At 39.7% G+C, this 27,494-nt stretch overlaps 1 protein-coding gene across 1 annotated transcript in view; it reads right to left on the minus strand.

Moving 5' to 3' along the window:
- ift57 (intraflagellar transport 57 homolog (Chlamydomonas)) overlaps window positions 1-27,494 on the minus strand; it is a 41,247-nt gene that overhangs the window by 11,698 nt on the left and 2,055 nt on the right. The window contains exons 3-7 of the mRNA XM_063042365.1: window positions 21,822-21,940; window positions 12,909-12,999; window positions 8,843-8,917; window positions 8,248-8,370; window positions 2,420-2,491 (exon numbers count right to left, since the gene is read on the minus strand). Of these exons, the coding sequence (XP_062898435.1) occupies window positions 2,420-2,491; window positions 8,248-8,370; window positions 8,843-8,917; window positions 12,909-12,999; window positions 21,822-21,940 (480 nt within the window). The remainder of the gene's footprint in view (window positions 1-2,419; window positions 2,492-8,247; window positions 8,371-8,842; window positions 8,918-12,908; window positions 13,000-21,821; window positions 21,941-27,494) is intronic.

Raw genomic sequence — 27,494 nt, forward strand, 5'->3', positions numbered from 1 at the left:
CCAGGCGGCTCTTTTTTTTTTCTCTTTCTTTCTTTTAGGTAGACTACATATATGGGGGGGGGGAGGGTTAAGGGGAGGGGGGTGGGTAGATTTTATCTTTTCATGTATTCTTTTTGAAAATTCAATAAAAATTATATTAAAAAAAAAGGTATTTTGGTATTTGGTATTTTTGGCCGTGAAAGAGATACCAAGATGGTGTTTTGCCTCCCAAGTGCTAGCTTCAAGGATGCCTCAGAGTGGCTGCTGAATATTCTCAAGAGGGAGGGAGAACAGTCAGAGGTTCCATTGGCACGACTGACATAGGCAGAAATGGAGAAGAGATCCTATGCAGTGAGTATAGGGAGTTGGGGAAGAGGCTAAAGAGCAGTACCTCCAAGTTGTAATCTCTGGATTGCTCTCAATACCACGTGGTAGTCAAGGCAGGAATAGTATGACAGTACAGATGAATAAGTGATTGTGGAGCTGGCGCAGGGCACAGGGTTTCAGCTTTTTGGTTCATTTGGATCTCTTTTGGGGAAGGGATGACCTGTAGAAAAAGGACGGGTTACACCTGAACCTGAGGGGTGCAGCAGGTTTGCTAGAACTGTTGGGGAAGATTTAAACCCGGGGTCCCAAGCTGGGGTCCATGGACCTCTCGGTTAATGGTAGGAGTCTACGGCATAAAGGAAGTTGGGAACCCCTGGTTTAAACTAATTTGGCAGAGTGATGGGAACTGGAGTGACAGGTCTGAGAATAGGGCAGTTGGTATACAAATAGATGCAGCGTATAATGAGATTGTGAGGAAGGACAAGCAGATGATAGGACAAACTTGTATTCAGTGAAATGTGTTAAAGAGAAAATGGTGGCAAAAATTGAAAAGAGTGATGAATACAGGACTGAAGGTGTTACATATACATGCACACAATATACAGAATAAGGTAGATGATCTTGCAGCACAGTTAGAGATTGGCAGGTATGACATTGTGGTCTTCACTGAATTGTGGCTGAAAGAAGATCATTACTGGAAGCTTAATATCCAAGGATACACATTGTATCGAAGGACAGGCATGTAGGCAGAGAGGGTGGGGTGACTCTGTTGGGAAAAAATAAAATCAAATCCTTAGAAAGAGGTGACATAGGATAGGAAGATGTAGAATCCTTGTGGATAAAGGTAAGAAACTGCAAGGTAAAATGATAGGAGTTATATACAGGCCTTCAAACAGTAGCCAGGATGTGGGATATAAATTACAACAGGAGACAGAAAACATGTAAAAAGGGCAATGTTATGATAGTCACGAGAGATTTAAATATATGGGTAGATTGGGACAATCAGGCTAGTTCTGGGTCCCAAGAGGTGAAATTTGTAGAATGCTCACAAGATGGCTTTTTAGAGCAGATTGTCATGAAGCACACTAGGCGAAAGGCAAATCTGGACTGGTATTTAAGTCCAGGATTAAGTACCTTCTGCACCTAATAAAGTGTCACTGGGTGTATACTCATGGCCATCAACTTCAAGATTCGATATATTGTACATTCAGAGATGCTTTTCAGCATGTCATTGTTTTAGTGCATGGTTATTTGAGTCACTGTCACTTTCCTGTTAGCTTGAACCAGTCTGCCCACTCTCCTCTGACCTCTCTCATTAACAAGATATTTTCACCCACAGAATGCCACTCACTAGATGTTTTTTGTTTTTTGCTCCATTCTCTGTAAACTCTAGACTGTTGTGCATGAAAATCTCAGGAGATCAGCAGTTTCTGAGATACTCAAACCACCCCATCTGGCACCAACAATCATTCCACAGTCAATGTCACTGAGATCACTTCTCTTCCCCATTCTGATGTTTGGTCTGAAAAAAAAACAACTGAACCTCTTAACCAAGTCTGCATGCTTTTATGCATTGAGTTCCTGCCACATAATTGGCTGATTAGATATTTGCATTAATGAGCCCCAGGTGTACAGGTGTACCTAAAAAAAGATGGCCACTGAGTGTATTTTTCCCTCCTACATCCCACACCTCCACCACAAGTGCACTGTGAATGCCATTTTGTAGCATCTGTAAAATATACGTGTTACTTGCGAAGCTACTCCAATCAAATGTTTTAAATGCTCCATCTTTACATTAAGAAGGATAATGGTGGAAAGCACCTGACAAACCATTGTCCGCAGGTTTTCTTCAAGTGACTTTGAACTGGGAGTTCATCATTATAAGGAATGCAGAAATTCAAAATGAACGTTCACTGGTACTTTATTAATGGCAATTAAGGATGGGCAATTGGTTCTTCTTTCTCCAGCAATTATTAAAACTACCAGCGGTGAGCTGCACGTGTGTGCTCATGCGTGCTTTAACTCTGCAACTTCAGCTTGCTAGGTTATTCAACAAAGATCTGTGAGAATTAAGGATTAAGATTTATACATCTGAATTTGAATAAAGTAATACCTTTGTCTCTTTAAGAGCCATCTCAATTCCCTCTTTATGCTGATGCATTTGGTCAACATGAACTCTCCAGTCCTGTTAAAGCAAAGTAATTCATGTTATTAAATAAAAAACATTTCTACACAAAATGCTGAAGGGACTCATCAGGTCAGGCAGCATCCATGGAGGGAACTAAATAGTCAAAGCTTTGGGCTGAGATTATTCATTAGGAATGGAAAGAAAGGGGGAAGAAGTCAGAATAAAGGAAAATACGAAAGAGCGCTTGTTGAACACAAGATGAAAGCACTTCCTTCCTTTCCTGTCCTGATGAAGGGTTTTTGCCGGAAACGTAGACTGTTCATTTCCCTCCATAGATGCTGACTGACTTGTGGAGTTCCTCCTGCATCTTATATATTGCTCAGACTTCCAGCATATGCAGAATTTCTCGTGTAAAAAAAAAGACAAATATAAACAGTCCCAGTCATTTCAAAGTACACTTGATTTGCCAACTATTTCCAGAAATTCTTTTCAGTTCCATCCACTGCAGTATTTTGATTATGATGTACAAAATTAAAACTTGAGACACTCACTACTTGTGCTATTTATAGAAAAATATTACATGAATAATCTATAAGGACTCAAAAATTGGTTGAATAGTTCTGTGAAAATCTGATTCTTAATTACAAATAACATAACACAGTTTCTACCAAACGCATCTTTATCTATATTTTGTGTGTTGCATGAAAGGTAGCTTTTACTATTTCTCTACATTGCAAGGAACTTAAAAAGCAAATTATGTGAAATATGAAATTCTTAGATTACTCATGAATATTCTGCATTCTTATATTGAAGTTTCTTGGTTACGCTCTTGCTTGGCTCAGAGGTTTGCTCTGCTCTAGAAACCTGAATACAAAATACAGGATGATAATCCAGTGAAGGTGTCCTTCATTGCTTTCACATAAAACATAGAAACATAGAAACATAGAAAATAGGTGCAGGAGTAGGCCATTCGGCCCTTCGAGCCTGCACCGCCATTTATTATGATCATGGCTGATCATCCAACTCAGAACCCAGCCTTCCCTCCATACCCCCTGACCCCTGTAGCCACAAGGGCCATATCTAACTTCCTTTTAAACATAGCTAATGAACTGGCCTCAACAGTTTGCTGTGGCAGAGAATTCCACAGATTCACCACTCTCTGTGTGAAGAAGTTTTTCCTAACCTCGGTCCTAAAAGGCTTCCCCTCTATCCTCAAACTGTGACCCCTCGTTCTAGACCTCCCCAACATCGGGAACAATCTTCCTGCATCTAGCCTGTCCAATCCCTTTAGGATCTTATACGTTTCAATCAGATCCCCCCTCAATCTTCTAAATTCCAACGAGTACAAGCCCAGTTCATCCAGTCTTTCTTCATATGAAAGACCTGCCATCCCAGGAATCAATCTGGTGAACCTTCTTTGTACTCCCTCTATGGCAAAGATGTCTTTCCTCAGATTAGGGGACCAAAACTGCACACAATACTCCAGGTGTGGTCTCACCAAGGCCTTGTACAACTGCAGTAGTACCTCCCTGCTCCTGTACTCGAATCCTCTCGCTATAAATGCCAGTATACCGTTTGCCTTTTTCACCGCCTGCTGTACCTGCATGCCCACTTTCAATGACTGGTGTATAATGACACCCAGGTCTCCTTGCACCTCCCCTTTTCCTAATCGGCCACCATTCAGATAATAATCTGTTTTCCTATTTTTGCCACCAAAGTGGATAACTTCACATTTATCCACATTAAATTGCATCTGCCATGAGTTTGCCCACTCACCCAACCTATCCAAGTCACCCTGCATCCTCTTAGCATCCTCCTCACTGCTAACACTGCCACCCAGCTTCGTGTCATCCGCAAACTTGGAGATGCTGCATTTAATTCCCTCATCCAAGTCATTAATATATATTGTAAACAACTGGGGTCCCAGCACTGAGCCTTGCGGTACCCCACTAGTCACCGCCTGCCATTCTGAAAAGGTCCCGTTTATTCCCACTCTTTGCTTCCTGTCTGCTAACCAATTCTCCACCCACACCAATACCTTACCCCCAATACCGTGTGCTTTAAGTTTGCACACTAATCTCCTATGTGGGACCTTGTCAAAAGCCTTTTGAAAATCCAAATATACCACATCCACTGGTTCTCCCCTATCCACTCTACTAGTTACATCCTCAAAAAATTCTATGAGATTCGTCAGACATGATTTTCCTTTCACAAATCCATGCTGACTTTGTCCGATCATTTCACCGCTTTCCAAATGTGCTGTTATCACATCCTTGATAACTGACTCCAGCAGTTTCCCCACCACCGACGTTAGGCTAACCGGCCTATAATTCCCCGGTTTCTCTCTCCCTCCTTTTTTAAAAAGTGGGGTTACATTAGCCACCCTCCAATCCTCAGGAACTAGTCCAGAATCTAACGAGTTTTGAAAAATTATCACTAATGCATCCACTATTTCTTGGGCCACTTCCTTAAGCACTCTGGGATGCAGACCATCTGGCCCTGGGGATTTATCTGCCTTCAATCCCTTCAATTTACCTAACACCACTTCCCTACTAACATGTATTTCGCTCAGTTCCTCCATCTCACTGGACCCTCTGTCCCTTACTATTTCTGGAAGATTATTTATGTCCTCCTTAGTGAAGACAGAACCAAAGTAATTATTCAATTGGTCTGCCATGTCCTTGCTCCCCATAATCAATTCACCTGTTTCTGTTTGCAGGGGACCTACATTTGTCTTTATCAGTCTTTTCCTTTTTACATATCTATAAAAGCTTTTACAGTCCGTTTTTATGTTCTCTGCCAGTTTTCTCTCATAATCTTTTTTCCCCTTCCTAATTAAGCCCTTTGTCCTCCTCTGCTGAACTCTGAATTTCTCCCAGTCCTCAGGTGAGCCACTTTCTCTGGCTAATTTGTATGCTACTTCTTTGGAATTGATACTATCCCTAATTTCTCTTGTCAGCCACGGGTGCACTACCTTCCTTGATTTATTCTTTTGCCAAACTGGGATGAACAATTGTTGTAGTTCATCCATGCAACCTTTAAATGCCTGCCATTGCATATCCACCGTCAATCCTTGAAGTGTCATTTGCCAGTCTATCTTAGCTAATTCATGTCTCATACCTTCAAAGTTACCCCTCTTTAAGTTCAGAACCTTTGTTTCTGAATTAACTACGTCACTCTCCATGTTAATGAAGAATTCCACCATATTATGGTCACTCTTACCCAAGGGGCCTCTCACGACAAGATCGCTAATTAACCCTTCCTCATTGCTCAAAACCCAGTCCAGAATAGCCTGCTCTCTAGTCGGTTCCTCGACATGTTGGTTCAAAAAACCATCCCGCATACATTCCAAGAAATCCTCTTCCTCAGCACCTTTACCAATTTGGTTCACCCAGTCTACATGTAGATTGAAGTCACCCATTATAACTGCTGTTCCTTTATTGCACACATTTCTAATTTCCTGTTTAATACCATCTCCGACCTCACTACTACTGTTAGGTGGCCTGTACACAACTCCCACCAGCGTCTTCTGCCCCTTAGTGTTACGCAGCTCTACCCATATCGATTCCACATCTTCCCGGCTTATGTCCTTCCTTTCTATTGCGTTAATCTCTTTTTTAACCAGCAACGCCACCCCACCTCCCCTTCCTTCGTGTCTATCCCTCCTGAATATTGAATATCCCTGAACGTTGAGCTCCCATCCCTGGTCACCCTGGAGCCATGTCTCTGTGATCCCAACTATATCATAATCATTAATAACAATCTGCACTTTCAATTCATCCACCTTATTACGAATGCTCCTTGCATTGACACATAAAGCCTTCAGGCACTCTTTTACAACTCTCTTAGCCCTTTTTAATGCTTGCCCTGGATTTGTCGGCCTGCCACTTTTACTTTTCCCCTTTGTACTTTTTGCTTCTACGCTCACTTTACACCCCTCTGTCTCTCTGCACTGGTTCCCATCCCTCTGTTGTGAACTAACCTCCTCACACCTAGCCGCTTTAATTTGATTCCCACCCCCCAACCATTCTAGTTTAAAGTCACCTCAGTAGCCCCCGCTAATCTCCCTGCCAGGATATTGGTCCCCCGAGGATTTAAGTGTTCTGCTGACATCCCATCTGTTTTCCTAAAGTTTCTTTAAATTATTCTGAAGAGGATAATTTCTGTTCCCGGCCAATCCTGTAATGCTGCTGTAAGCATACTTTTCATTGCAACTGTGTTATGTGCCAATAAGCTCGAATTCAACTTCAATAACCATCCCTTTACAAACATAGATTATTAGTTTATAGGAGCTTGTTGTGTACATAATGGATGTTATTCTTTTTGGATTACAACAGCAACAATATATTCAGTTGTTCACAAATCCAATAAGGCTACACACCATTTTATTGCATCACTATTCCCAAGCCTAAAGAGATGGTACTTTTCAAATAAATTGCAGTCTAATCGTTTAATGCTCGGCCTACTAAAAACTTGTGCTTGTAGATCTTGTACTGTATTCTTATTAACAGTGATATGAATGCTGCTTATATAATGTTAAAGTGAATGCGATGTTGTTGCAAGTAAATTTTTCATTACACCTGTGCGTACATATACTTGAGCACGTGATAACAAACTCAACTTTGACTTTACAATAATTTGTAAACAGAAGAGATATACAGTTATTTGTTGGCAACACGAAGTCTTCATGGAATAGCACTTCATGTTATTTCCCTTCTCATCCCAGGGACAGCAGATTTAAGTGTATTTTCGAACTAATATGAGCCGGTATTCTGTGAAGTACTGAAGTGTGACATCTATGTCATCCTTCAGTGGTGCCAACCCACTGTCTACCATTTTCAATGCCTGTAAAACACTTGCATCACTGCCCAAGAAGATGAGGCAGTTCCACCAAAGAATCTGAACAAATTCATCTTTCAAACAACTAGACCAGATTATCAAGTTGTTTACAGAAATTTGCTGTCAAGTTCCTGACAGTGAAAATTCATCATAAAATAATTTAACTGGCTGTAAAGTGCTTTGGGGCACCTTAATATTATGAAAACATTCTGCATAAAACATCTTTTTTTCTGCACTGAGTATTCTGATCATTGATTTAATATCTTGAAATGTTTAATATTTTCCCTTGCAAGCAAAGTCTATCCTTGTTGCATTACAATTAAGTGTTGAAGACCATGCAGCAAGAGTCTTAAAGTATATTTTCACTATTAATAATATTATAAAGGCTTCCATGGATCATGCTCTCTCCTCACTGCTGCTGTCAGAAAGGTGGTACAGGAGCCTCAGGACTCTTACCACCAAGTTCAGAAATGGTTACTACCCATCAACCCATCAGGATCTTAAACCAAAGGGGATAACTTTACTCAGCTTCACTCGTTCCATCACTGAACTGTTCCCACAATCTATGGAATCACTTTCAAGGTCTCTTTATCTCATGTTCTCGATATTTATTGCTTATTTATTAATTATTGTTATTTCTTTTTGAATTTGCAGTTTGTTGTCTTTTGCACACTGGTTGTCTGTCATGTTGGTGTGTATTTCATTGATTCAATTAAACTATGCTGAACACAGCAGATTAAAAGGTCGTCCTCTAAAATGCATTTAGGACTAGAACAGTAAAATATTAGAATATTAATACTTCAATTGACTGCAATTACAATCAGTTTAAACAGTAATGTAATATTGGATCACTGAAACTGAATAGTTCATTAATTAAGTTTTCAAAAGGGAAGCCCACTGTAAAACTGTAAGTGCTGAAAGCCAGGTTCATGGACTTAAAAGTGAACATTTATTCAAACTTGGAAGTAATATACCTTGTTGTCAGTCCTGATGGTAACCTTAAGTTGTGGCAGAACTCGTTCTACCTCTAGATTCCATTCAGCAGTATCTGTTGTTGATTCCAAGATCTCTTCTGGCTTTGAGCACTCTATTCCCTCCTAAAAATTAAATACATTAAATTCAGGAGTTTCTGTATTGTAAGCATTTATTCATTGTCACAACATTAGGTCATAATTAAGTATTGTTCCTCTATCTGTGTTAATGTAATTTTCAACAATAAGTCTGCGAGGACTTCAGGATAACAGTTTAGGCTAGAAAATGGTCCTCCTCCAACCAACAATTCTCTAAAGTATTCTCTGTTCTTCATCACATGATAATCAAGGGTGCAAGCAGAATCTTACCAAAATGATGGAACGTAGTCATTAATTTTAATGATGTGCAGAGTGTAATTTCTATAAATTTGCTGAGTCTATTGATAAACATCTATCTTTGGCTGGCTAGGAGTATGATAAAGAACTGTATAATCTGCATAATTATGAAGACATATGGATAAGAAAACTTAACTTATAATCTTATTTTTACTAAGGAACATTGAAATTAAAAATCTTTAAACAGAGATGAAAATTGTACCATTTTCTGTCCCTGAGCTTTCAAAACCTCCAGATCCAGAAAAGGCTCCCCTTCTTCATAATCTTCTGCTTCTTCCTGAAGAAAAGTTTTCCAAACATAGTTAAAGCAAATAAACCAACTGTTCTGAGAGCAAGGGGTTTAGATGAGGTGGAGTTTGTTAGGTGTGTTCAGGAAAGTGAATTTGACGCATTATGTAGATAAGTCTACAAGAGGAGAGGCTGTACTTGACCTGGTATCGGGAAATGAACCTGGTCAGGTGTCAGATCTCTCAGTAGGACAGCATTTTGAAGATAGTGATCACAATTCTATCTCCTTTACCATAGCATTGGAGAGGATAGGAACAGACAAGTTAGGAAAGCGATTAATTGGAGTAATGGGGAAATATGAGGCGATCAGGCAGGAACCTGGAAGCATAAATTGGGAAAAGACGTTCTCAGGGAAATGTACGGAAGAAATGTGGCAAATGTTCAGGGGATATTTGCATGGAGTTCTGCATAGGTACGTTCCAATGAGACAGAGAAAGGATGGTAGGGTACAGGAACCGTGGTGTACAAAGGCTATTGTAAACCTAGTCAAGAAGAAGAGCTTATGAAAGGTTCAAAAAACTAGGTAATGATTGCGATCTAGAAGATTATAAGGCTAGCAGGAAGGAGTTTAAGAATGAAATTAAGAGAGCTAGAAGGGGCCATGAGAAGGCCTTGGCGGACAGGATTAGGGAAAATCCCAAGGCATTCTACAAGTATGTGAAGAGCAAGAGGATAAGACATGAGAGAATAGGACCAATCAAGTGCGACAGTGGAAAAGTGTGTATGGAACAGGAGACAGCAGAGGTACTTAATGAGCACTTCGCTTCAGTATTCACTATGAAAAAGAATCTTGGCGATTGTAAGGATGACTTACAGCGGACTGAAAAGCTTGAGCATGTAGATGTTAAGGAGGAGGTGGTGCTGGAGTTTTTGGACAGCATCAAGTTGGATAAGTCACCAGGACCAGACGAGATGTACCCCAGGCTACTGTGGGAGGCGAGGGTGGAGATTGCTGAGCCTCTGGCAATGATCTTTGCATCATCAATGAGAACAGGAGAGGTTCCAGACGATTGGAGGGTTGCGGATATTGTTCCATTATTCAAAAAAAAGGAGTAGAGATAGCCCAGGAAATTCTAGACCAGTGAGTCTTACTTCAGTGGTAAGTTGATGGAGAAGATTTATGAACATTTGGAGAGGCACAGTATGATTAGGAATAGTCAGCATAGCTTTGTGAAAGGCAGGCCGTGCCTTATGAGCCTAATTGAATTTTTTGAGGATGTGACTAAACACATTGACGAAGGTCAAGCAGTAGATGTAGTGTATATGGATTTCAGCAAGGCATTTGACAAGGTACCCCATGCAAGGCTTATTGAGAAAGTAAAGAGGCATGGGATCCAAGAGGGCATTGCTTTGTGGATCCAGAACTGGCTTGCCCACAGAAGGCAAAGAGTGGTTGCAGACGGGTCATATTCTGTATGGAGGTCGGACACCAGTGGTGTGTGCCTCAGGGATCTGTTCTTAGACCCCTACTCTTCGTGATTTTTATACATGACCTGGATGAAGAAGTGGAGGGATGGGTTAGTAAATTTTCTGATGACACAAAGGTTGGAGGTGTTGTGGATAGTGTGGAGGGCTGTCAGAGGTTACAGCGGGACATTGATAGGATGCAAAACTGGACTGAGAAGTGGCAGATGGAGTTCAATTTAAGTGTGAGGTGGTTCATTTTGGTGGGTCAAATATGATGACAGAATATAGTACTAATAGTAAGATTCTTGGCAGTGTGGAGGATCAGATGGATACTGGGGTCCGAGTCCACAGGACACTCAAAGCTGCTGCACAGGTTGACTGTGTGGTTAAGAAAGCATATGGTGCATTGGCGTTCATCAATCGTGGGACTGAGTTTAAGAGCCAAGAGGTAATGTTGCAGCTATATAGGACCCTGGTCAGACCCAACTTGGAGTACTGTGCTCAGTTCTGGTCCCCTCACTATCGGAAGGATGTAGAAACATAGAAAGGGTGCAGAGGAGATTTACAAGGATGTTGCCTGGATTGGGGAGCATGCCTTATGAGAATAGGTTGGATGAACTCGGCCTTTATTCCTTGGAGCAACGGAGGATGAGAGGTGACCTGACAGAGGAGTAAAAAATAATGAGAGGCATTGATCATGTGGATAGTCACCAAGGCTTTTTCCCAGGGCTGAAATGGCTAGCACAAAAGGGCACAGTTTTAAGGTGCTTGGAAGTAGGCACAGAGGAGATGTTAGGGGTAAGTTTTTTACGCAGAGAGTGGTGAGTGCGTGGAATGGGCTGCCGGCGACGGTGGTGGAGTCAGTTACGATAGGGTCTTTTAAGAGACTCCTGGACAGGTACATGGAGCTCAAAAAAAGAGGGATATGGGTAACCCTAGGTAATTTCTAAGGTAAGGGCATGTTCAGCACAGCTTTGTGGGCCGAAGGGCCTGTATTGTGCTGTAGGTTTTCTATGTTTCTAAATTATCTTTCATCATTCTATAGAAAAATGTTGATAGATTGTCTACAATTCCCTTTTCTCAGTGCAGTAGATCAAATATTTTCATCACAGTGACTTAAGCAAATGTAGGAACAAAACTGATTCAGTTCACCTTCCACAATCCTGCTCATCATATTGAATATCTTAGCAAAGAATCATATCTGTCAGCATTTATTGACGGTGCCTTGTAAAGATAATTCTTAGCCTGTAGAATTTTTTTTTGAAATACCGGAAGACTGTAAAATGTAGTAATTTTGTGCTTTCTTTTGTGTTGTCATTTTTGTTAACTGTCAAAACAGTGCTCAAAACAAGAAAAATCTTTTTAATCAGTAACTATATCACAAAGCATTTAAAATTCTTTGCTAAAACTGCAGTTCTGGTCACTAAAATAAAAGAGGTTTGAGAGGATGCAGAAACATTTCACAAGGATATTACCAGGACTGGAGGGCTTGAGTTGTAAGGAGAGTGGACAATGGAGGGAGGGAAGGGGGGGGGGGGACACCTGGGAGGTGATAGGTTGGTGAGGAGAAGAGGAGAGTTAAGAGGGGAGCCAGAGTGGGGAATGGAAGAAGAGGGAAGAAGGGGCAGGGAATTCCCACAGAAGTTACAGAAATCGTTGTACGTTCCAGCAGGCTGGAGGCTACCTAAACGGAATATGAAGTGTTGCTTCTCCAACCTCAACATGGCAGTAGAGGAGGACATGGATCAACATATCAGAATGGGAATGGGGATAGAAATTAAAATGCATGGCCACTAGGAAATCCTGCCTTTTTGTGGATGGTGCAAAGGTGCTCGACAAAGCAGTTGGGTCTCATCAATGTAGAGGAGGCCATATTGGGAGCACCACATACAGTAGACAACTCCATCAGAATTGCAGGTGACGTGTTACCTCACCTGGGGCCCTGCACAGATGTGAGGGAGAAGGTGAATGGGCAGATGCAGCACTTCTTCCACTTTCAGGGATAAGTCCCAGGAGGAAGATTAATCGGAAGTGACAAATGGATAATGGAATCATGGAAGGAGCGGTCCCCCTGGAAGCACAGAGTGGGGGGGGGGGTCATCAAAGACGTGTTTAGTGGTAGGATCCTGTTGAAGAAGGTGGAAGTTGCAGAGAATGATGTGTTGTATGTGTTGAGGCTCAAGGGTCAGTAGGTGACGACAATAGGAAGTGACAAACTGTCCCATTTCTTTAAGAGAAACAACATTTTTTTAAAAAGCCATCTTATTTTGATAGAAACTGCAAGAAAATTAATGTTCCATGTAATATCTTCAAAGGTTATTAGAAATATCTGTAATTATAACTTAAAATTTCCCACCCAAAAAGAACAAATCCATCTTTATTCATATAAATTTCACTGCAGTTTCTCCTACTTCATTCCTTCCATCCATTTTTATTCTCAATAAGGTTTATAGTTAACTACAATTTATGATGGTTTAAGCTCATATAAAAATAATACTCGTTTTTGTGGAAAAAAAGCTTGGTCTTTAACTGCTAAAATTAGAGTAAGTTTGCATGTATTAGGTTGAACATACGATCAATTCATCTTCAAGTTTGCTTAATGTTAATTCGGCATCATCTTCTATTAATGCTTCTTCTTCCATCTCTTCTGCTGGATATACAGGCCTAAAATTGAATACAATTCAGATTTAAAGCAAGTTTCTCATGAATATTATACATAAAATCATGAAAAACATCATAAAATATAATTTTCAAACAACTTAATTTCTATAATGAATTATATTTTTACCAATTTAATTTTATTCAAAAAATTCTTCACCATAGTAATGTCTCTGATTCAAAATATTACTTGCAATCTGTGTAGAAACATTACATTAGTATGTATGAATTGATGGGGTTTCCAAATTCCTAAAGATCTTTTCAGTTTTCAAGATGTTGACCTGAAAGTACGAGCATTCTCTGAACATTGAATTTTAGTCAATGCAGACAAGACAAAAAGTAAAAGATACTGAACTTAACCTTTAATGACTCTGATTTGTTGTTAATATTTACATAGCATACACAATCTTATAACATAAAGGTAAACCAACCTTTAAAAATACTTTCACGGAATTGATTCAACCTATTGACTGGGGAATCAGCTGTTTTAAGCCAAGTTACCATTTCTTTCTAGTGCATCTAAAATTCTTTTATTATCATTAGCATCTAATCATTGCCTTTCATTTGAAAATGCACTGAAACCTCTGATTTCGAATCATTCTGTTTCCACTGGCAAAAGTATTCACAATACCTGAAATATTAGTTATATCCTAGGTGCATTGTGTTACTTTCCCCAACATTAAATTCTTATATACTTTTTGAAATACAGCCCATATTTATAAATTAACTTACATAACAAAACATTTAAATAGAAAATAGCAAAAACCTTGCAAGAAGTGAATTTCTTAAAAGAAAGTATAATCAGAATATATGCAAAACTTGTAATTAATTATTCCAACAACCCATATCATAAAAATGTTGCTTCGTAGAAGTTGCTTAGTATGCCCTGAAGTATCAGCTCTAGTAATTTTACAGCAATAACATAGCAATTAAACTAGACTCGCAAACAGTAATAAGGATGTAGTCTACCAGTTTCAATGGGTGATAGAAAATGTATGCCAAAAGGACAATGTTGCAATAGTCAAGGGGCATTTCAATATGTAGGTAGATTGTCACAAAAAATTGTGGGTCAATTGTTTAAGAAAAATAACAAGATGGCTTGAGTCGCAAAACTAGATTGAGGTGCTTTTATTTACCTCAAAACAAGACAAAAACTGGGAAAAAAAAACTATATATATATATATATACAGCCACCCTCAGACTAAACACAAAAGAAAACTAACCCCAAAGCCTTGGTAACCTGAGGCTAACTGCTAAGCCCCTCCCCCTAGACCAACCAAAAGCTAATTAACTCAATTATCCAATTAAAGATGGTATCCTCCACCATCAGCACACCTGTGCAGGTTGCTGCTGCCTCTATATGAGACAGCTCCATGCAGCAGCTCTGTTTCAGACCCAGTGATTATTACAGCTGGGGATGAGTGTTTTACCGAGTGCGCCATGTGCCGTCCGTAGTCAGTGATGGGCCTTCGTCACACAGATTCTTTGGAAAAATCAAGTTGGTACTGGATTCCACGAGGAGGAATTTTTAGAAAGCCAGTGAGATAGCTTTTTAGAGCAACTCATGGTTGAGCCTACTAGGGGATTAGTTATTCTTGATTGGGTATTGTGCAATGAATCAGAATTGATTAGAGAATCCTCAAGGGACGGTGATCATAATATGATTGAATTTACCCTGAAATATGAGAAGCTAAACTCAGTTGTATCAGTATCAGAATCAGATTTAATATCACTGGCATATGTCACAAAATTTGTTAACTTTACAGCAGCAGTACAATGAAATACATGTTAAATAAGTATAAGGAAAAAAACGGAGTTATATATATATATATATATGTTACATATGAGTTACATATATACACACACACACACACACATATGAGTTAAGTTAAAATAAGTAGTGTAAAATACCAGAAATAAAACAAGTAGTGAGGTAGTATTCATGGGTTCAGTGTTCATTTAGAAATGACAGAGGGGAAGAAGCTGTTTCTGAATCACTAAGTGTGTGCCATCAGGCTTCTGTACCTCCTTCCTGATGGTAACAGTGTGAAGAGGGAATGTCCTGGGTGGTGGGGCTGTGAGGTTCTTTAATGAAGGCTGTGAGGTTCCTAAGGCACCTCTCCTTGAAGATCTCTTGGCTACTACGAAGGCTGGTACCCATGATAGAGCTGACAAATTTTACAAGTTCCTGCAACTTATTTCGATCTTGTGCAGTACCACCCCCCCCACACGCCCCATACCAGATGGTAATGCAGCCAGTCAGAATGCTCTCCATGGCACATTTGTAGAAGATTTCAAGTGTTGTAGTTGACAAACCATATCTTAAACTACCAATGAAATATTGCCACTGTCTTGCCTTCTTTATAGCTGGATCACTATGTTACATCCAGGTTAGGTCCTCAGAGATACTGACACCCAGAACTTGAAATTGCTCACTCTCTCCATTTCTGATCACTCTGTAAGGATTGGTTTGTGTTCCATCATCCTACCCTTCCTGAAGTCCACAATTGGCTCTTTGGTCTTGCTGACGTTGAGCGCAAGGTTGTTGCTGTGACATCACTCAACTGGTATATCTTGCTCCTGTACGCCCTTTCATCATCACCTGAAATTCTGCCAACAATGGTTGTATCATCAGAAAATTTACAGATGCTGTTTGAACTACACAGTCACGGGTGTAGAGAGAGTACAGCAGTGGGCTAAGCACACATCACTGTGGAGCGCCAGTGTTAACTGTCAGTGAGATGGAGATGTTATTTCCAATCCACAGATTGTGGTCTTCCGGTCAGGATCCAGTTGCAGAGGGAGGTACTGAGGCCTAGGTTCTGTAGTTTTTTGATCAAGACCGCAGAAATGATGGTGGTAAATGCTGAGTTATAGTCAATAAACAGCATCCTGACAAGTATTTGCATTGCCCAGGTGATTCAAGGCTGCGTGGAGAGCCACTGAGATTGTGTCTGCTGTGGACGATGATGGCAAGACGCAAATTGCAGTGGGTCCAGGTCCTTCCTGAGATAAGTGATACAGTGAGACAGTATTACAGTGGAGTAAAGGCAATTACAGAGGCATGAGAGAGGAACTGGCCAGAATTGATTGGGCCTCGTGCAGGTGAAGCGGCAAATATGATAAGAATTTTGGAAGAGATAAAGGAAGTCCAAAATGATATAAAGCAGCAACTCAATGATATCAAGTCAGAGCTCGCTTACGTCAATCAGAAAATAGCGGTGCCAGAGACTCGAATTGAGAAGGTGGAAGATCGCATGCAAAACATGGAACAGATACTAAGTAAGACGATAAAAATATTAAATCACCAGGAAAGTAAATTGCTTGACCAGGAGGGAAGATCGCGACGGAAAAATATCAGGATTTATAATGTTCCCGAAGAAGCGGAGGGATTGTTGATGATGGACTTTACAGACAAGCTGCTGCGGGAAGCGCTGGCGATTCCCCAGACTATGGAGATTGAAACTGAGAGGGCGCACCATTCGCTCATCCAGCGGCCTCCCGGAGACAGATAAAGTAAACCACACTCAATAGTACTTAAATTCCTTTGATTCAAGAGCAAAGTGGAGATTCTACGAAGGGCCTGGGGTAAGAAGAGGGTTTTATGGAATGGGAAGTTAATATACTTGATCATGATTACCCTCCCAGCGGTCCTACAGAGACGGAAGGAATATTTTAAAGCAAAACAAATATTAAAGCAAGAAAAGATTAAATTCCAAACCCCGTACCCTGCTAAACTGAGGGTATTTTACCAAGAAGGGATACAACTATACCAGGTGGTGGAAGAAGTGACTACAGACATGAACAACAGAGGACTGTCCATTAGCGTGGTCAAACCAAGGGAAAATCTGGCTGAGCAGTTATCCCAAACTGCTTGGGAAATAGTAAGAGAACCTAGAAAGCAGGGGACGGGAGCAGGACGAGAGAAGGGTATTAGGGAGAGACTGTCAGTTCTCTGAGGGCAACCCTCACCTCCTCCAGAAGAGCCATAAGGTTTGGCTCACTTTAGAAGTGCTGATAAACTAAAGAGAAGCAAAAATAGACGGTGATATACCTATCTTGAGAAATACGTATTATAATGCGGATTTTATATTACTCAATTTTTAAAAATTCATTTATTTATTCCTTTTTCCCCACCTAAATGAGAATATATACATGGGAGGAATACACAGGGAAATCATTTCTGTGTAATGGACATAGTTTTTTTTACTTACTTTTATAGGTACTACAACAGGGGCCCTCAACCCACAGGTGGGAGGGACTATCCCCCACGGCTAGACTTTTCTTCTAGCCCAACCCAGCCCAGCCTTGGAATCACACCTTCGTTACCCTTTTTAAAAATTATTCGCATTCCTTGGCTCTTATTTGTTCAGGGAGTAGATCGATTAAGTTATATTCTGCAAATTTCAATGATATACTAACAGATAAATACACAGGGATAAGGACAAAGTAAAATTCATTTCTTTTAATGTCAATGGGTTGTTGAATCCAGTCAAGTGCAGTAAAATTCTATTAAAAATGAAAAAAGAACAAGCCCATGTACTATATTTACAGGAAACTCACTTAAGTGATAATGAGCATGGAAAATTAAAGAGAATGGGCTTCACTAGTTTGTTTTTCTCCTCATATAAATCAGGACATAGAAGAGGAGATGTTATTCTCATCTCAAGTAAGCTAAATTTTGAAAAAGTATTCGAAATGGGAAATAAGGAGGGCAGATATATTCCGGTAAGGGGGAATATAGATGGAAATCCAGTTACTTTATTGAATATATACATACCCCCAGGAAGTGATAATAATTTCTTCCAGAAAATTACTAATATTATGGTAATGGAAACAGAAGGTCTCTTGATATGTGGGGGAGACTTAAATTCACAATTACAACCTAAGTTAGACTCTTCCAATTGAAAAACTTATGAAACAAAGTCTTTACATAAGGAAGTTAACACTCTTTTTGAGGATGTTGGTCTAATTGAAAGATGAAGGGATTACACTCATTATTCTGCCCCCCGCCCCCCATTCCGTATATACAAGAATAGACTATTTCATAACATTTGGAAAAGATAGAGACAAAATCATCACCTGTGGAATTGGGACAATAGATGTAAGTGACCATGCACCTATATATTTATCTGTTGATTTTGACCTACAACCAAAGAATACTATTTGGAAGCTAAATTCAAGTCTACTCAATGATCCCTATTTTAAGGAACAAATTAAAAAAGAAATTGTTCTTTACTTAGAATTCAATGATAATGGAGAGATTTCACCTCCCATTCTATGGGATACTCTGAAGGCTGTCTTAAGAGGGAATATTATAGCGATATCTTCATATAAGAAAAAAATAAGGAATAGAACATTAGAGGAATTACAAAATAAGCTGAAGGAACTAGAAAAAAAACACAAATTGAGTTTGGCACAGGATACTCTAGAAGAAATTTAAAAAATTAGTAATGAAATTAATAGTTTGGCTACACAAGAAATTAGAAAAAATTTAATGTTTCTGAAACAGAGACATTATGAAAGTGGATCTAAATCTATGAAAATACTGGCCTGGAAACTGAAAAAAAAGATAGCAGAAAATACAGTTCATAGAATTAGGGATCCAAGAACAAAAGTGATAAAAAATAAGCTAAGTGAAATTCAAGAAGCTTTTGAAATGTTTTCCAAAAGTTCCAAGGGGAAGCATACACAAATTGACACCTTCCTGAATTCTTTAGAGTTACCCACTTTAAGCAAAGAACAAAATAGAACAATGACTGCTGACATAACTGAAGCTGAACTAAAAACTGCAATTAGTAGGCTTAAATTAAGCAATTCACCAGGATCAGATGGATATATGGCAGAGTGGTATAAGGAGTTTAGAAGTTAGTTAATTCCTGTTTTACTCCCCACACTGAACTGGGCCCTGAGAAAGGCGCAAACGCCACCCAGCTGGAAGGAGGTGATAATCCCAGCTATACCGAAAGAAAGCAAGGATACAATGGAATGTGGGTCATTTAGACCAACCAGCACACATAAAAATTGCTGGTGAACGCAGCAGGCCAGGCAGCATCTATAGGAAGAGGTACAGTCGATGTTTCGGGCCAAGACCCTTCGTCAGGACTAACTGAAAGAAGAGATAGTAAGAGATTTGAAAGTGGGAGGGAGAGGGGGAGGGGGAGATCCAAAATGATAGGAGAAGACAGGAGGGGGAAGGGATGGAGCTAAGAGCTGGAAAGTTGATCGGCAAAAGGGATATGAGAGGATCATGGGACGGGAGTCCCTAGGGAGAAAGAGTTCCAGCATCTGCAGACTTTCTCATGTTTGCATTTAGACCAATATCTGTTCTTAATGTGGATTATAGAATATTTACCTCCATCATAGCCAAACGATTAGAAGAGTTTCTATCCACACTGATACATAATGATCAGACAGGTTTTATACAACGCCAAACACAAGACAATATACGAAGGACACTTCACATTTTGGATCATATTAAAAAAATGAAATTGAAGCAATAGTGATAAGCGTGGACGCTGAAAAGGCATTTGATTCGGTTAATTGGACTTTTCTTTAGAGTTTTACATAGATTTGGTCTATATGGCACAATTATTAAAACTATACAGGTACTATACGACAATCCTACTGCCAGGATTAAAATCAATGGATATTTATCTAATAGTTTTACCCTACAAAGGGACACGAGACAGGGTTGTGCATGGTCACCGCTAATCTTCACAATATATCTGGAACCATTAGCTCAATACATCAGACAAAATGAAGGTATCAGGGCAATTACTATTAAAGGGACAGAGCATAAATTGGCCTGTTACGTGGATGACATTTTGATCTACCTAGGGCAACCAGCATACTCTTTACCTAAACTGATGTAATCCTTTGAACAATATGGCCAATTATCAGGATACAAGATCAACATAGATAAAACCCAACTACTTTCATATAACTATAGCCCACCAAGAGAAATTGAAAGTAGATATCCTTGGGCATGACAAACAGAATCTGTCAAATATTTGGGCATCATTATGCCAAAAGATTTGGCAAAATTATCAGAATGCAATTATCAGTCTATATATAAAAAAATTAAGGAAGATTTAACAAGGTAGAACCTAATTCCTTTTCTTGGTCTCAGTTCAAGGATTGAATCTATTAAAATGAATATACTGCCCAGACTACTATATCTCTTTCAGACCCTACTAATACAGATTAACCAAAATCAATTCAATGAATGGAACAAGATGCTGTTAAGATATATATGGCAAGGTAAAAGGCCTAGGGTTCATCTCAAAACTTTGCAATTAGCCAAGGAAAAGGGGGGATGGGGCCTACCTTCTCTTAGAGATTATTATTTTGCAGCACAGTTGAGAGCTGTGATATGCAGGTGCAATCCATCATATGATGCTCAATGGAAAAACATTGAGGAGAGGATACTTTCCATCCCCATACAGGCAATTTTGGCTGGTAACAACCTACAGAGTTACATAAATAATATTGACAACCCATGGGTGAAATGGACTCTTAAAATACGGAAAACTATTATAAAAGAATATAAACTAGAGAGAGACATTGCAATTCTTAAATGATGTGCATATGACTCGGATTTTACGCTGAATAAACTGGATGCTAGATTTAAGGACTGGACTGCTAAAGGAATAACAGCTATTTGCAATATAATGAAAGAAGGAACACTGTTCAGTTTTAAAATGCTCAAAGAGAAACACTTATTAGATAAACAAGGCTTTTATCGGTATTTACAGATGTGACAGTATGTTAATAGGACAGTTAAAAACGTAACCAAGGCAAGTACATGTCTGATAGAGCTACTTAGAAAAGCATATAATTCAGGCAATAGCAATAGAATAGTTTCAAGCATTTATAAGGGTTTGTCAAATCTTAAAACACATTCGACTTCATACATTAAAACAAAATGGGAGAAGGAAGGAGGGATAATAATATCTGAGGAAGACTGGACAATAATATGGAGGTATCAACGGAAGTGTACCAGTTCACAGAAATGGAGGGAGTTTGGGTGAAAAAACTTAATAAAATATTTTATTACACCCTCTCAGAAATCCCATTATAATAGTAACCCCCCTGCTTGCTGGAGAAATTGTGGAAATCAAAATGCAAACCATTATCATATTTTCTGGGAATGCCCCGTTATCAAAGACTATTGGAGTGGGATACATAATGCCCTACAAGACATCTTTAAATGTGAAATACCCTTAGAGAGTAAGACCATATATTTTGGGTATATACCTCAAGAATGGTTGAAAAGGGATAAATATTTAATGATTGTACTGCTGGTGGCTGGTAAAAAGACCCTTCCCAGGAAATGGTTATCTCAGGAGAGCCCAACTTTAAATGGATGCATGGAAATTTCAATGGACATTTACAAAATGGAGAAGGTAACAGCATCTGTTAATAATAAGTTGGAACAATTTTATTCATACTGGAAAAAATGGTTTAACTACATAACACCTCATAGGCCTGATTTTATTCTCCAAGTCAATGAATATGTTGTAAAAAAAAACACCCCCTACTCTGTACATAGTTTTCTTCTTTCAAATGTTCTTTCTTTCCTCTCCTTTCTATAAGTGTATACCTCTGATAAATATTATGTGGAGATTTGTGACAAATATGATTATATGATATATATGTACAGTATCTGAAATACATCTTATGGAAATGTTTGTTTGATGATGAAATTCAATAGAAAATAAATTACAGGAAGAAGTATCTATTTTCATGGTAGAACTATCACCAAAGATTGTACTTTCCAACAAGAAAACTGCAATGCAACTCACATGTCCCTCACAGATTCTTACCTCTTCCAATTAAAACCAGTATATTTTAGGGCTTCTTCAGCCAAACGATCCAGGACATAACAGACCTGCTCCCCATAACCTTGCTTTAGTTTGGAAGGAGGAAAATCCACTGAGCCACCCTGAAACAAAGTTTTAAAACAATCACATTATTAAAACTTAATGAAGAGTCTTTCACAAATGTTAAAAATTATGGGAATATTGGATTATCAAGGTGGAAACCTTTTCATCCAACTATACAGAAGAAGATGAAATAAAATGGCAAAGCTGGACCATAAAGAGTTCCAGCTCTTATCTTTGAAAGTGTAATATAACTATAGATTACAAGTGGAGCCCTAAAACCAACCTGGATTTTACCTTCTCTTAGCTCAGACAAGGTAAAATTAGCGCAGAGAATGCTGAGACTCCAGCAGTCACATCCTCACTAACGTCAGGTGAAATTCTATAAGATTGTGGAATTAATTATGGATAAGGATAGGTCTGGTCCTCGAGTTAAGGTTCTAAATTGGAGAAGGGCCAATTTTAATGAAATGAGAAAGGATCTAGGAAGAGTGGATTGGGATAAGTTGTTTTCTGGCAAGGATGTGTTCAGTATGTGGAAGGCATTCAAAGGCGAAATTTTGAGAGTGCAGAGTTTGCATGTTCCTGCCAAGATTAAAGGCAAAGTTAACACGCATAGGGAACCTTGGTTTTCAAGGGATATTGGCGATCTGGTTAAGAAAAAGAGAGAGGTGTATAGCAGGTATAGGCAACAAAGGACAAATGAGGTACTTGAAGAGTATAGAAAATGTAAGAAAATACTAAAGAAGGAAATCAGGAAGGCAAAAAGAAGACATGCGGTTGCTTTGGCAGATAATGTGAAGGTAAACTCGAAGGGTTTCTACAACTATGTTAAGAGTAAAAGGATAGTAAGGGACAAAATTGGTTCCCTAGAAGATCAAAGTGGTCATCTATGTGTGGAGCCTCACAAGATGGAAGGGATCTTAAACAATTTTTTTGCATCAGTATTTACTCAGGTAACTGGTGTAGCGTATATGGAAGGAAGGGAAACAAGCAGCAGTGTCATGGAACATATAGAGATTAAAGAGGAAGAGTGCTTGCTGCCTTACAGCAAATAAAAGTAGATAAATCCCCCGGGCTTGACATGATATTTCCTCGGACCTTGAGAGATACTAGTGTAGAAATTGCACAGGCCCTGGCAGAAATATTTAAAATGTCCTTAGCCATGGGTATGATGCCGGAGGATTTGTGGGTAGCTCATGTTGTTCCGTTGTTTAAAAAAGGCTCCAAAAGTAAACCAGGTAATTACAGTCCGGTGAGCCTGACATCAGTAGTAGGTAAATTATTGGAAGGTGTCCTGAGAGATCGGATATACAAGTATTTGGACAGCCAAGGGCTGATTAAGAATAGTCAGCATGGCTTTGTGTGTGATAGATCGTGTTTAACGAATCTTGTAGAGTTTTTCGAGGAGGGTACCAAGAAAGTAGACAAAGGAAAGGCTGTGGATGTTGTCTACATGGACTTTAGTAAGGCCTTTGACAAGGTCCCACATGGGAGGTTATTTCAGAAGGTTCAGACACTCGGTATCCATGGAGAGGTTGTAAACTGGATTTGAAATTGGCTGTGTGGGAAAAGACAGAGAGTGGTCGTGGATGATTGCTTCTCAGACTGGAGGCCTGTGACTAGTGGTGTGCCTCAAGGTTCTGTGCTGGGACCATTGTTGTTTGTTGTCTATATCAATGCCCTAGATAATAATGTGGTAAATTGGATCAACAAGTTTGCTGATGACACTAAGACTGGAAGCGTTGTGGACAGTGAGGAAGGCTTTCAAAGCCTGCAGAGGGATCTGGATCAACTGGAATAATGGGCCAGAAAGTGGCAGATGGAATTTAATGCAGACATGTGCGAGGTGTTGCACTTTGGAAGGACAAATCAAGGTAGGACATACACAGTAAATGGTAGGGCACTGAGAAGTGCGGAAGAACAAGGAGATCTGGGAGTTCAGATATATAATTTCATGTAAGTGGTGTACAGGTAGACAGGGTTGTAAAGAAGGCTTTAGGCATCCTGGCATTCATAAATCAAAGTATTGAGTATAGGAGTTGGGATGTTAATGGGGAGGTTGTATAAAACATTGGGGAGGCCAAATTTGGAGTACTGTGTACAGTTCTGGTCACCTAACTATAGGAAGGATATCAGTAAGATTGAAAGAGTGCAGAGATTTACTAGGATGTTGCCGGGTCTTCAGGAGTTGAGTTACAGGGAAAGATTGAACAGGTTAGGACTTTATTCCTTGGAGTGTAGAAGAATGAGAGGAGATTTGATTGAGGTTTACAAAATCATGAGGGGTATAGACAGAGTAAATGTGAATAGGCTCTTTCCACATAGATTTGGAGAGATAAATATGAGAGGACATGGCTTTGGGGTGAAAGGGGAAAGGTTTAAGGGGAACATTAGGGGGAACTTCTTCACTCAGAGAGTGGTGGGAGTGTGGAACGAGCTGCCATCTGACATGGCAAATGCAGGCTCACTCTTAAGTTTTAAGAATAAATTGGATAGGTACATGGATGGGAGAGGTCTGGAGGGTTATGGACTGGATGCAGGTCAATGGGACTAGCGGAATAATATTTCCACATAGACTAGAAGGGCCGAATGGCCTGTTTTCTGTGCTGTAGTGCTCTATGGTTCTATGGTTCCCTATTCAAAAGGGTAGTAGGGTTAAGCCAGGAAACTACACGTTGGTGAGCCTTACATGAGTAGAAAAGAAAACGGAAAAGAATTCTAAGGAACAGATTTAATGTTCACCTGGAAAGGCAGGAGCTGATTAGAGGGACTCAGCACAAAATTAATTGAGATTTGAATTGGGCCAAAGGGCCTGTTTCTGCAATATCCTATTACCAATAGCAGTTCATATTGGAAATGTGCTCATGGATATTGAGGTAAAATAAAGTGGTAATCAGTTATGGCATTAGGGTATTAGAGACACAAAATTCAGACAGTCAATACCATCAGAAGGCAAAAGAATTGAGCCTCTAAATAGTCATTTGAATCTTTGAATGTTGCTCAAGTTGTGAAGCATTTAATCAGAGGTTGATCAATTTTCCTGGGAACAGTGAATAGAATTGAACATTGCAAAATTAATAAATAACCCCAGTTCTTACCAGAAAATAAGGTCACTGAAGAAGAATATAAAAAATTATAAACAAGAGAAAACTTGCAGATGCTGGAAATCTGAGCAACACACACAAAATGCTGGAGGAGCTCAGCAGGCCAGGCAGCATCTATGGAAAAAAGTACAGTCCACATTTTGGCCACGCAACGCCGACTGTACTTTTTTCCATTGATGCTGCCTGGCATAAAAAATTATAATGAACTTTTTAATTAAAGAGTACTAGCCATTTATACAAAAATCTCTAAATTAGGAGTAATAGCAAATAACAATATTTTCTTCTGCAATATGTTCTCATTGTTGGTGTGGGAAAATTATTTGTAAATATAGAAACATAGAAAATAGGTGCAGGAGTAGGCCATTCGGCCCTTCGAGCCTGCAATGTCATTTATTATGATCATGGCTGATCATCCAACTCAGAACCCTGCACCAGCCTTCCCTCCATACCCTCTGATCCCCGTAGCCACAAGGGCCATATCTAACTCCCTCTTAAATATAGCCAATGAACTGGCCTCAACTGTTTCCTGTGGCAGAGAATTCCACAGATTCACCACTCTCTGTGTGAAGAAGTTTTTCCTAATCTCAGTCCTAAAAGGCTTCCCCCTTATCCTCAAACTGTGACCCCTCGTTCTGGACTTCCCCAACATCGGGAACAATCTTCCTGCATCTAGCCTGTCCAATCCCTTTAGGATTTTATACGTTTCAATCAGATCCCCCCTCAATCTTCTAAATTCCAACAAGTACAAGCCTAGTTCATCCAGTCTTTCTTCATATGAAAGTCCTGCCATCCCAGGAATCAATCTGGTGAACCTTCTTTGTACTCCCTCTATGGCAAGGATGTCTTTCCTCAGATTAGGGGACCAAAACTGCACACAATACTCCAGGTGTGGTCTCACCAAGGCCTTGTACAACTGCAGTAGTACCTCCCTGCTCCTGTACTTGAATCCTCTCACTATAAATGCCAGCATACCATTCGCCTTTTTCACCGCCTGCTATACCTGCATGCCCACTTTCAATGACTGGTGTATAATGACACCCAGGTCTCCTTGCACCTTCCCTTTTCCTAAATGGCCACCATTCAGATAATAATCTGTTTTCCTATTTTTGCCACCAAAGTGGATAACTTCACATTTATCCACATTAAATTGCATCTGCCATGAATTTGCCCACTCACCCAACCTATCCAAATCACCCTGCATCCTCTTAGCTTCCTCCTCACTGCTAACACTGCCGCCCAGCTTTGTGTCATCTGCAAACTTGGAGATGCTGCATTTAATTCCCTCATCCAAGTCATTAATATATATTGTAAACAACTGGGGTCCCAGCACTGAGCCTTGCGGTACCCCACTAGTCACTGCCTGCCACTCTGAAAAGGTCCCGTTTATTCCCACTATTTGCTTCCTGTCTGCTAACCAATTCTCTATCCACATCAATACCTTACCCCCAATACCGTGTGCTTTAAGTTTGCACACTAATCTCCTGCGTGGGACCTTGTCAAAAGCCTTTTGAAAATCCAAATATACCACATCCACTGGTTCTCTCCTATCCACTCTACTAGTTACATCCTCAAAAAATTCTATGAGATTCGTCAGACATGATTTTCCTTTCACAAATCCATGCTGACTTTGTCCGATGATTTCACCGCTTTCCAAATGTGCTGTTATCACATCTTTGATAACTGACTCCAGCAGTTTCCCCACCACCGACGTTAGGCTAACCGGTCTATAATTCCCCGGTTTCTCTCTCCTTCCTTTTTTAAAAAGTGGGGTTACATTAGCCACCCTCCAATCCTCAGGAACTAGTCCAGAATCTAACGAGTTTTGAAAAATTATCACTAATGCATCCACTACTTCTTGGGCTACTTCCTTAAGCACTCTGGGATGCAGACCATCTGGCCCTGGAGATTTATCTGCCTTTAATCCCTTCAATTTACCTAACACCACTTCCCTACTAACATGTATTTCGCTCAGTTCCTCCATCTCACTGGACCCTCTGTCCCCTACTATTTCTGGAAGATTATTTATGTCCTCCTTAGTGAAGACAGAACCAAAGTAATTATTCAATTGGTCTGCCATGTCCTTGCTCCCCATAATCAATTCACCTGTTTCTGTCTGTAGGGGACCTACATTTGTCTTTACCAGTCTTTTCCTTTTTACATATCTATAAAAGCTTTTACAGTCAGTTTTTATGTTCCCTGCCAGTTTTCTCTCATAATCTTTCTCCCCCTTCCTAATTAAGCCCTTTGTCCTCCTCTGCTGAACTCTGAATTTCTCCCAGTCCTCAGGTGAGCCACTTTTTCTGGCTAATTTGTATGTTTCTTCTTTGGAATTGATACTATCCCTAATTTCTCTAGTCAGCCATGGGTGCACTACCTTCCTTGATTTATTCTTTTGCCAAACTGGGATGAACAATTGTTGTAGTTCATCCATGCAATCTTTAAATGCTTACCATTGCATATCCACCGTCAATCCTTTAAGTGTCATTTGCCAGTCTATCTTAGCTAATTC

This window comes from Mobula hypostoma, chromosome 3 (assembly GCF_963921235.1).
Source record: "Mobula hypostoma chromosome 3, sMobHyp1.1, whole genome shotgun sequence".
NCBI classification, from domain to species: domain Eukaryota; kingdom Metazoa; phylum Chordata; class Chondrichthyes; order Myliobatiformes; family Myliobatidae; genus Mobula; species Mobula hypostoma.